General features: G+C 39.0%; 1 protein-coding gene and 1 long non-coding RNA gene across 2 annotated transcripts in view; one reads left to right on the forward strand and one right to left on the reverse strand.

The window, feature by feature from the left end:
* Positions 1 to 7587, forward strand: part of LOC116638331 — a 93720-nt gene extending 86133 nt beyond the window's left edge. Inside the window, exon 3 of the long non-coding RNA XR_004300688.1 lies at positions 6355 to 7587. This is a non-coding gene — a long non-coding RNA (uncharacterized LOC116638331). The remainder of the gene's footprint in view (positions 1 to 6354) is intronic.
* On the reverse strand, positions 2383 to 10177 carry GLYATL2 (glycine-N-acyltransferase like 2). The gene is given in 5 exon segments (XM_032414221.1): positions 2383 to 3136; positions 3138 to 3353; positions 5635 to 6032; positions 7780 to 7887; positions 9030 to 10177. Coding segments are annotated over 5 exon segments (987 nt in total). The 5' UTR covers positions 9108 to 10177; the 3' UTR covers positions 2383 to 2949.
* Positions 10178 to 11855: the final 1678 nt, after the last annotated feature.

Below are 11855 nucleotides of genomic sequence, written 5' to 3' on the forward strand. Positions count from 1 at the left end.
GGCTGTTTCCATGTCTTAGTTATTGTCTATAATGCTGCAGTAAACCTGTACAGATAACTCTTGGAGATTATGATTTCATAACCTTCATATATATATATATGTTAGTTAAGTGTCTATTTTTAATTTTTTGAGGAACGCACATACTATTTTCCATAGTGTTTTTACACCATTTGACACACAGTAAAGAATCAATAAATGTTGGCTGATTGAGTTTATGAAGTATTTATATCAACATAACCATCTATTTAGTCACTCCACTTACCAAGGGTAAAGACTCATTCATTCAACAGGTACCTCTAGAAGACCTACTGTGTGGTGGGCATGGGAACTTGAAAAAGGCCTCAGACCAGAATAGATGCAGCTGTGCCGTAGCTTGGATGGTATCAAGACAGTAGAAGTATAATATTTTCAAGATTAATCTGACATTAGCTAGGAGCATCTCACAAAAAGGTCACATGACAATAAGAAGCCAAGTTGAATTTGATGCCAGATTACTGGAGATGTGATATTGAAAACCTTCAGCACGTGCATGCACACACATACTAAAAACACAAATATGATGTTTAATAAACACATTTGACTGAAATAGGAGATTCAAGGGAGCTGACACATTTTGGTGGTTGCCTGCTTTGATAATGGACAAAGGCCTATAAAGGACACTTTGAAACCTTTGATGAAACCATTCCAATATTTGGAATTTATCCAAAGAAAACAATTCAAATGAACAATGCTCTATGAACAATTTTGTAAAGCAATACTAACTTATGGAGAAGTACTAGACACAATCTCAGACAATTTACATAAATAATGAACTATTATTATTTTACAACTCTAAGACCCATTAACATGAAAGCTATGATATATATGCTGCTATATGGAGAGTCTTAAGATGAACATAAAAAAAGCAGAAAATGACAATACATAATTTCTAATCAGAAAATAAAATAAGACAAAATCAGAGAGGGAGACAAACCAGGAGACACTTAACTATAGGAAACAAACTGAGGGTTGCTGGAGGGGAGGTGGGGGGGGATGGGGTGACTGGGTGATGGGCATTAAGGAGGGCATGTGATGTAATAAGCACTGGGTATTATATGCAACTGATGAATCACTAAACTCTACCTCTGAAACTAATAATATACTATATGTTAATTAATTGAATTTAAATAAAATTTTAAAAATATGAAAATATAGAAGGAAACACCAAATAATATTATAAGAGTGTTATAGCTAAGACTTTTTAAAATTACATTTTTTATGGTTTTAAATTTACAATTAATCTCGTCTGTATTGTAGTCCTCTTACTAGAATCTACCTCATCCCTTTGCAGCTTTAAGCAGGGCACTTAATTTCCCTGGTCATCATTTATCCACGGAAAAGTTCTGACTACCTTAGAATGTTACTAGAGGATGAAATAAGATAATGTTTACATAATATGTCTATAAATTGTGTTATATGTCACCCAAACCAGCATATTCCTTCTAGAGGCTGTTAGATTGTCTCCCCTCTACCAACAGCTGGCTCCCTAATCTCCTCACATTTCTTTTTCAATTCAGAGCAAGAGCCTGGCTTTATACTGTCAAGAATTTCTCGCAGAACTAGGGTATTGCCTATACACAGTAGGTGCCTGATACAGGTTTCTGAAATGGAAGAGCTTCCTTTTTGCCTGGCATAATTTTCAACCCAAATGGGTTCAGAAATTCTTATCCACATCCAACAGTAGCATTTTGATTCATTCTACTTCAGTGGAGGAAGCAAAAAGAGATGAGGGGTCCCAGAACAATGATTTTCCTTTGTTCTCACCTGCAAAGCTGTCAATCTTAGTCTCTGCAGCGATCCCCAAGTAAAAACAAGAAGCTGCAGGCTGTTCTAGGACGTGAAATATACCATCTGCACAAACTTCCGGCAGCAGGGTATGAAATTGAGTCCCTCCCTCAGGATCCCATGTTCAGAGAGACAGCTCCAAAATATTGATAGGTTGGCAGAATGACCTTTGAGGCTCAGCTGTTTTCTGGTCTTAAAGGTCCTTCCATTATTCAGCACCTCTGTCTGGACTGTGAAATCAGCTGGCTAAGCACAGAAAGGTAGGTGGACCTCTATAAAATATATCTCTTTTCCTTCCCCTTTCACAAGCACCAACAAGAAGAGACAGATATTATTAAGATGTGACTTACAGAATCAGAGTTTTTAACTGTAAGTAAAGGAATTACTTATTTGGGGGCCCCTGGGTGGCACAGTTGGTTACGCATCCAACTCTTGGTTTTAGCTGAGGTCATGATCTCAGGGTCCTAAAACCAAGCCCCATGTTAGGCTCCACTCTCATTGCAGTCTGCTTGAGTTTCTCTCTCCCTCTCCCTCTGCCCCTGCCCCTCTTCCACTGCTCGCATTCCCTCTCTCTCTCAAATGAATAAATAAATCTTTTTAAAAAGCTAATCAGAAAACCAAACTTTAAATGATGGCCACATAATTTAATTCAGTAGAGTATCTCAAAACTCTTGAGAGGGCACCCAGAATCAAAGGCTGAGGGCTTTTGAGAGGTCCTTTGGAAAATTTTGTCAGAGGAAGGGGAGGATACCAGAGAAGACACTTTTCAAATCAGCCTTCTTATTTTCAAGCACAGAAGCATGGAAAAGTAGGATTCTTTCATGAAAGAAGTCTTCAAAGAGGAAAACGTTGCTTTGAAAAGGTTATCCTGGCACTAATGATTGACACTGGATGATTTTAATTCTGAGAGGTCTGTCACCATAAAGGCAAAACATAACACCAAAAGTTCAAGCTTCCATTTTTCTGTAATATGGAGGAGGAAAAAATATTATACAAGGGTGGGTTAAGTAATGCATGGAACCCAAACAATTGGATGTTTTTGTGCTAATATAGATTATAATGCTTGTGTTTGAACTGGTATTTTTTTCACTGACCATAAAAGCTTGAAATGGACAATGGCACTAATCAACAATATTTTCTAGGAGTGCATTTCCACTGATGCCAACCACAAGGAGCAGACTTAAACCCCACACTTCTTAGTGGCTGAAGGTTTTCTTTATCTTTTGACACATGGAAATTAAATGGCATTTTTTTCTGAATAAAATACTTTTTAAAGTGAGAACCGATTTTCTTCATGTAGCCTTGGTCTCGGTTTGGGGACAGTGTAACCCATTCTCATCTCACAAGACTGTTTCATCACAGTCCAAGAGACAGTGTCCCCCTCTGGATCCAGCACACCAAATCCTGGAAAATTCTGGAGGCAGCATTCAATATATTTCAAGCTCCTCCCATTTTTTCCAAAATTCCACTGCTCATTCACAAGCCCCACGTGGGAGGCATCCAAGAAGATGTTCTGAAAGCTTCCTTTCCTGTCAACAAAAGAATGTGCATTTATTCAGCCAACATTTACAAAATGCCAGGATTGCAGAAAATAAATATGACATCAACCCTTTCTTTGAGGATCCCACAGCCTAGAAGAAGAAACAGATGGACAAAAAACTACTACTAATTCTTTGTCTGCTTCAAAATGTTCCCAAATAATTAAGAGGGATATAACCCTATGTGCTTTATGATACATTTCATAGCAGAAAGTGAGCATCATAGAATATAGTATATCTCAAAAAAGTCTGATCATATATCCCGAGGAAGAAGAAAATAAGCATATGTCATTTTTATTTTATTTTATTTTATTTTATTTTATTTTATTTTATTTTATTTATTTTATTATGTTAGTCACCATACAGTACATCATTAGTTTTTGATGTAGTGATCCACGAGTCATTGTTTTCATATAACACCCAGTGCTCCATGCAGTATGTGCCCTCCTTAATACCCATCACCGGGCTAAACCATCCCCCCACCTCCTCCCCTCTAAAACCCTGTTTGTTTCTTGGAGTCCATAGTCTCTCATGGTTCATCTCCCCCCCCCTTCCCCCCCCCTTCCTTTTTCCCTTCCTTCTCCTAATGTCCTCCATGCTATTCCTTATGTTCCACAAATAAGTGAAACCATATGATAATTGACTTTCTCTGCTTGACTTATTTCACTTAGCATAATCTCCTTCGGTCCCATCCATGTTGATGTAAAAGCTGGGTATTCATCCTTTCTGATGGCTGAGTAATATTCCATTGTATATATATACCACATCTTCTTTATCCATTCATCTGTTGAAGGACATCTCGGCTCTTTCCACAGTTTGGCTACTGCGGACATTGCTGCTATGAACATTGGGGTGCATATGGCCCTTCTTTTCACTACATCTGTGTCTTTGTGGTAAATACCCAGGAGTACAATTTCTGGGTCATAGGGTAGCTCTATTTTTAATTTTTTGAGGAACCTCCACACTGTTTTCCAAAGTGGCTGTACCATCTCCAAAAGCTAGTGAAACAAAAGCAAAAATGAACTTTTGGGACTTCATCAAGATAAAAACATTCTGCACAGCAAAGGAAACAGTCAACAAGACAAAGAGGCAACCCCCAGAATGGGGGAAGATATTTGCAAATGACACTACAGATAAAGGGCTGGTATCCAAGATCTATAAAGCACTTCAAACTCAACACCCAAAAAACAAATAATCAAGTCAAAAAATGGGCAGAAGACATGAAAAGACACTTCTCTGAAGAAGATATACAAATGGCTAACAGACACATGAAAAAATGTTCATCATCATTAGCCATCAGGGAAATTCAAATCAAAACCACATTGAGATACCACCTTACACCAGTTAGAATGGCAAAAAATGGACAGGGCAAGAAACAACAAATGTAGGAGAGGTTGTGGAGAAAGGGGAACCCTCTTACACTGTTGGTGGGAATGCAAGTTGGCATACCAATTTTAAGAATATTTACACCTACACAGCCATTAAAAAGAATGAAATCTTGCCATTTGCAAGGATGTGGATGGAACTAGAGAGCTAAGTGAAAGAAGTCAGAGAAAGACAATTATCATATGATTTCACTCATATGTGGAATTTAAAAAAGAAAACATGAACATAGGGGAAGGGAAAGAAAAAATAAATAAGATTAAAACAGAGAGGGAGGCAAACCATGAGACTCTTAACTATAGGAAACAAACTGAGGGTTGCTGGAGGGGCAGTGGGTGGGGGATGGGGTAACTGGGTGATGGGCATTAAGGAGGGCACTTGATGAAATGAGCACTGGGTGTCATATGCAACTAATGAATCACTAAATTCTACCTCTGAAACTCAAAATACACTCTACCTTAACTAAATTTAATTTAAATTAAAAAAATTTTTTAAAGAATATTTACATATGGACAGGAAGATTGTGGGGAATCCAAGTGAGCAAACTTTCACTTTTTACTTTGAATACTTGTATACTTTGTAAAGCATGTAGTATTTTTGCAAGAAATGCATAATTTCAGTAAAAATTCTCTAATGTCACCATGATGTTCAGTACCCTCCCAGGAGGACTCTTATGAGAACTAAGTGAGTTATATATGGAAAGGACCTCATCTAATGAAACCCTGCCCCTGCTCAGCAAACCTCAGCTAATATAGTTCCCCTCTTTTACCCCTACAACTGTGTACTGCATAATTTAGTGTCAAATTGTGCATTTCTGAGTGTGGCCCTTATGACAACTAAATGATTTGCTGTCAGGAATTTGGGAAGCAAAACAAAAAAAATATCTCACTTGCTATCTTCATCCATTTTGGGCATGATAAATGACTCCACCAAGTCCACCTGGTTATCACTTGATGTCTTGGGTTCCATTGGTATTTGTGTCATGAGTGTGGTCTTCAAGTAATCCACCTGCACTGATTTTGAAGCTGAAATCTTTCTTATTGCCTCTCCCAAAATCTCTTGGCAACCTGGAGAGAGGAGAAAAATAGGCAGTGCATACCCCCTTCCACATCTAATGTGAAAGAACCAAGGGTCTTTCCCTTTTAACTCACATTGGTTACCTTGGATCTGGAAAGGTTGTTCCCAGTTGATAACCTGGGGGCATGCCAGGACTTCCTTTAACTTATTAGGAGCTTTGGTGAAGATGTGGTAAGTGTTGGTATAATGATCCGGGTCATCTTTCATCTCCTGATACAACAAATATTAATCATATTTACATGGCAGTACAATTTACAAAATGTTTTTGCATATGCCAAGAGTGCTAGAGGCTCAATTGTTTAATACCCTCTGTTTTTGGGAAGCGTGGGTGGCTCAGCAGGTTAAGCGTCTGCCTTCGGGTCAAGTCATGATCCCGGGGTCCTGGGATAGAGTCCCACATCAGGCTTCTTGCTTGGCGGGGAGCCTGCTTCTCCCTCTGCCTGCTGCTCCCCCTGCTTGTGCACTCTCTCTCTCTCTGACAAATAAATAAATAAAATCTTAAAAAAAAAATAATACCTTCTGCTTTTCCCAGAGATGCAGACAGAAAATGGCCTTGGAATCCCTTGAGCAATAAATCACTATTGACAGTCTGAAGGAGGTTGGTTTTGGATGGTGCTCTGAAGACAGCTGCTCTGGGAGGGTGGGTAAGTAGCTCCATTGTCTGAGATGGAAGTTGCACCAGAAATAGGGTGTGTTAAGGGACTGAAAGAGAGTGCCCACCTTATGGAGCAAAATATAGGGAACGGGGTTGATGTCAAGACTTGGGGACTGTGGGGAGGCCATGCCTAGGCTAATGTTGACTCAGCACTCTGGAGCTGCCATGGTGATTGGCTCTTGGTGTGCATGTGAATAGAGAGGACTTTTAGAAAGAGCAATCACACCAGAGGTCACAGCAGCACCTGGAGTGGAGGGCCCATTCTCCCACTGCCCCTCATTCCTGCTTACCTTCTGCAGCTCACACTCCCCTAGGGGTTGTTACAGGTGAGTTGTGCTCTAATTCTCCTGATAACTATGTAAATGGAGAAGTGTGGGAGGAGGGGTTAAAATATCCCTACCCTAGGATGGAAGGGATTCACTACTTATACCCCCCAAATCTAAAAGATGGGAAAGACATTTTTATTAAATACATAGTTGGCTCTTGAACAACACTGGTTTGAACTGTGCAGGTCCACTTTCAAGCCAATTCTTTTCAATAAATACAGTATAATGCTGTAAATGTATTTTCTCTTAGGATTTGAATAACAGTTTCTTTCCTCTAGCTTACTTTATTGTAAGAATCCAGTATACAATCCATGTAACATATCAAATATGTGTTAATAGACTGTTTATGTTATTGGTAAGGCTTCAGGTCAACAGCAGGCTACTAGTATTTTAAGTTTTTGAAGACTCAGGAATTCTACACAGAGTTTTGACGGTGCAGGGGTTGGTGTCCCTAACGTCTGTGTTGTTCAAGGGTCAACTGTACACGATTTATATATAGTTTAACAGTCCTCTGACAGAGGAATTTTTGTCAACTTTGCTTTTATAGCTAAGAAAGCAGCAGTCTTCCCAAGGTCACACAACTAGTCACTTGGCACATTTAGATCTGAAACCCAACACTGATTCAGATATTATTGGATTATATTCATTCAGTCCCAGGGAAAGCAAAACATTTCCTATCCATTTCCAGCTACAGACATCTATCTTGAGGTATATGCCTGTGACTAGAATCTCAATGGAAAAGAATTGACCAGATGGGATCCTGATGTTATTTACAAGCCCTGGATTACTGGCTATTTGGTCTATACCCATGACTTATTTCACTGTCCTCCCCTCTGTCCAAACAGCCCTTCCAAAATCTATATGGATCAGGGATGCCAAGGTTCTTCTCCTCAGCCCCCAGCTTCAGTTCCCTTATTTCCACACAGAGAACATCCTGAGCATGACTGGCTTGGTATTCAGTAGCTAGTGCTCTTACCTCTTTCTGAGGCTGAGTAATGACTATCTGATAATCTGGCCAGGCATCCACCAGCACCTCCGTGTTGAATGGGTTTTTATTTTTAATGTTGAAAATGGCACCATATACCTACAAAAGCAACAGATGAAGAGGTGAGGATGACGTTTTCCTTTGAAATAGGGTCTTGGAGATAGTTTGAGATATAAAGCCAGGAGTTAGGATCACTTAAGGGGATAGATCTAATGATTTCAGGATGGCTCACTGAACTATCCATTGGAGGGTATGCTGCAAAAACAAACAAACAAACAAACAAAACAGGAAAGGTCCACAAAATCTAAGGAAATAGCTAATTCAAGAGGAACTGGCTCCCCTGACATTCATTCATTCATTTTTTGAAAATTCATTCCATTTTTTTTCACTTCATACTATACCAGTTTTTGGCACCTATTGTGTGTCAGATTTGTGTCAAGTGTGGAGAATTTCAAGGTGAGTATGACATGGCCACTGCATTCAAGTCTAGCAGGATGGAGAGGTACACAGTCTCATTGTAATAGGAAACATGTTCTGATAGTGTCATGGTTGTGTGGGGTCTCAAGGAAGAAAAGCATTACCTTTCTAGGAAGTGGTGGGAAACTTACAGAAGTAATATTGGAATTTGGTCTTCATAGACAAGTCTTTTCCGGGCAAAACAGAGCAGGAAGGCAAGTGATTTCAGGTGAGAGAAAAAGTATGCTTGAGTACCTGAAGGTGTGGCAGATTGTATCATACCTGTTGAGCTCTGAGAGGCTTAGTGATTGTAGCCTGTGGTATATAGCAGGGATGTGTTGGGAGATGAAGTGGAGAGGCTGGGACATTTTGTGATCAACCTCACAATTAAGGAGTGTGGACTTTATGCCTTGGACTGAAAGTTTAAAACAAGGGAGTGGTATGATCATACTTGTGTCAGATAAATGACTCTGATCACCATGTGTAGGTGAGTTAGTGATACTGAAGAAAAGCAGATATTGCAATAGCCTGGAGCAGATAAGGAAATCCACTAGAGATAGCAGTAGAATTGATTCGAACAAGGTTTAAGAGGCCAAAGGAGGAGGAGGAGGAGAAAGAGGAAGAAGAAGGAGAAAAGTAGGTGTCTGATATGGGTATTAAGATCATCCTTGCAGGGGGGATCTGATTTTAGATTTGTATTTCCATCTGCCCAGAAAGGTTCTGAACCCTGAATCTATACTCCCACACTTTACTCCTGTCTCCCAGATTTCTCCCTACTGTCTCACCTTCAAGGACTCAGGGATGCTCTTTTCCAGGGATTCATACATAATCTGCAGCTTCTGGGGTTCTTGAAGCACAAACATCTTTTATAGCACCTCAGCCGCCTTTTCTCAGGAAGATGACCTAAGGAAACAACATACAAACAAAAATACCTGGAAGGATGAGACAGGTGTCCAGGAAAAGGAGGAAGGAGAAATCACCTAGGACATCATACATTGCCAGACATAATGGGTTTTAGAAATTATCAAGCCCAAACCTTTCCTGTAGTAAATGAGAAACTAAAGCCCAGAGCTGCAGCTAGACATCAGGGCTCCTTTCTACAGGATCTTTCTACAATTCCACAGAAAGTACCATAACACATCTGGTGAAATGAATCTCCCCGTGCTCATTGATTCAAATTAGGCTAAGACTCTGAGAAGCAAATGTCATCCGCTGTCCAGATGCAAATGAAGAACAATGAATCTTTCAGAAAAACTGTCCCAGGGGACCCTGAGGTCCCTGGGCATGAAACACTTGCTCTAATGTTGCCATAGGATTAGTATTTTCAGGCATCATGAAAGAATGCAATCTTCTGGAAAAGATCATAAAGACCATATTACATGTAGTTGCTTTTTCCTGAGGAACAAAATCATAGGAAGGAAAAATTATTGATCAGGGATGATATTACCCAAGTATAAGTTGGCAAAATATAGAAACTGGAATCATACCCTAGCAATCTTAAAAATAGAGCAAACCTTTTCATTCAATAATTTCACTTTAGAAACTCATCCCAAGGAAGCAATAATAGAAATCTATTATTTATTTGAAGTAAATACAAAGAAATTCATTGCAGTATTATGATACTGTAAATTTAGAAATGATCCAAAACTGGGGTATGAGGCTGGCTCAGTCAGAAGAGTATGTGACTCTTGATCTCGGAGTTGAGAGTTCGAGTCCCACATTGGGTGGAGAGATTACTTAAATTAATAAAACTTAAAAAAAAATAGAAATGATCCAAAATCCATTATAGAGGAATGCTTAAATTAATAGTGGCATATCCGAATTATGGATTACTGGGTAGCCATGAAAATGATGTCTTCAAAGTGTGTTTATTTTTTATTTTTATTTATTTTAAGATTTTATTTATTTATTTGACAGATAGAGACACAGTGAGAGAGGGAACACAAGCAGGGGGAGTGGGAGAGGGAGAAGCAGGCTTCCCGCCGAGCAGAGAGACCCATGCGGGGCTCGATCCCAGGACCCTGGGATCATGACCTGAGCTGAAGGCAGATGCCTAACGACTGAGCCACCCAGGCACCCCTTCAAAGTGTGTTTAATGACAGAGGAAAATGTCCATGTTATAAACACAGGAAAATATCTAATACAATCCCAAAGGAGTAATATAAAAGTGAACAGGTAAACGGTTATTCATATATATGTATGTGTGTGTATATCCACCAAAGTCTTTCTAAAACAAAGTAGTATAAAATAAGATACATATATGAACTTTTTCCAGTTTTATACACATGAATATCTGACTATACATATAATTATATAATATATATTTATATTACATATACCTGATCAAGGTATATATGATACTTAAAGACACTGATAAGACTAGCTATATTTTCTAAAAACCAACAAGTACAATAATTCAAAGCAATTTTGAAGGCTTAGAGTGGAGCCATCAATTTATTTATTTATTTTTAAGATTTTATTTATTTGAAAGAGAGTGCGCAAGTGGGGTAGGGAGAGGAATAAGCAGACTCAGTGCTGAGCACAAAGTTCGGGGCTGGATGTCATGACCCTGGGATCATGAACTGAGTTGAAATCAAGAGTCGGACACTAACCAATTGAGCCATCCAGGTGCCCCACCATCAATTTATTTTTAATCATAACAATCCTGGAAAATCTAGCACCTACTGTATATGTGTGGTATATGTAGCCAGAATCCAACCAAAAGGAAGCACAGTGGTTAAGAACATAGTCTTTGAGTCAAACAGATCAGGACTCAAACCTGGGCTCCTCTACTTGATAGCTGGGTCACTTTAGGTACATTACTTTACTTGAAACTCTCTGAGATTTACTTTCTTCATCCATAAAATGGGGATAATATCTACTTTCTACATTGCCCTCAGGGTGACATCATGAACTGTATATGTATATAAAGTATTTAGTGTTCTGTTAGATGGTGTACACATGTGATTCTGAGGGAAACTGTAAAGACCTGCAAGTCAAATCAAGAGGACCATTCTAGAGGACAGGAACATAACCAAAGAAAACTACAGCTTCACATATCGCACTATATATAACTTGCCCACATAAATCTGTTAACATAAAATAGTCATCTTGAAGCAAACCACAGCTCTAGAGCAAGCTAGTATGTTTCTGGCACTGTCTAAGATGATGGATATATGAACCAAATGGCAGATTATTCTGCTCATTCTTCAGGCCTTTTATAGCATATTTCCCTAGAAGAGTATAATCTCCTTAAAAAGTAGACCATGTCTTATTCTTCCTTAAGTTCAAGCATCAAGCACAATACTTAGCATAGTGTAGCCATAAATGAACATTTTGTTCAGGAATGAATGGAATGAGTGAGGCGTAGAGATGGGGCCCTTGGGATACTTTTCCTTGAAGACTAACCAACAATTTTCTTCACTCTGGGTCCAAGTTTAGTCAACACTCTAAGAAAATGTGGCTGCTACTTCTTTCAAATAAAGAAGAAAATGTTTAGTGATGAGTTGTTTTTAGCATCCTCTCTCAGATATATAAGATGTAGGGGGATGCATTAAGAAGGGATGGGAGAAAGGTTGTGCATAACTTTTGTTCCCTGATGCCACCTGCCA

Source organism: Phoca vitulina, unplaced genomic scaffold, assembly GCF_004348235.1.
Source record: "Phoca vitulina isolate PV1807 unplaced genomic scaffold, GSC_HSeal_1.0 scaffold16, whole genome shotgun sequence".
Lineage (NCBI taxonomy): Eukaryota > Metazoa > Chordata > Mammalia > Carnivora > Phocidae > Phoca > Phoca vitulina.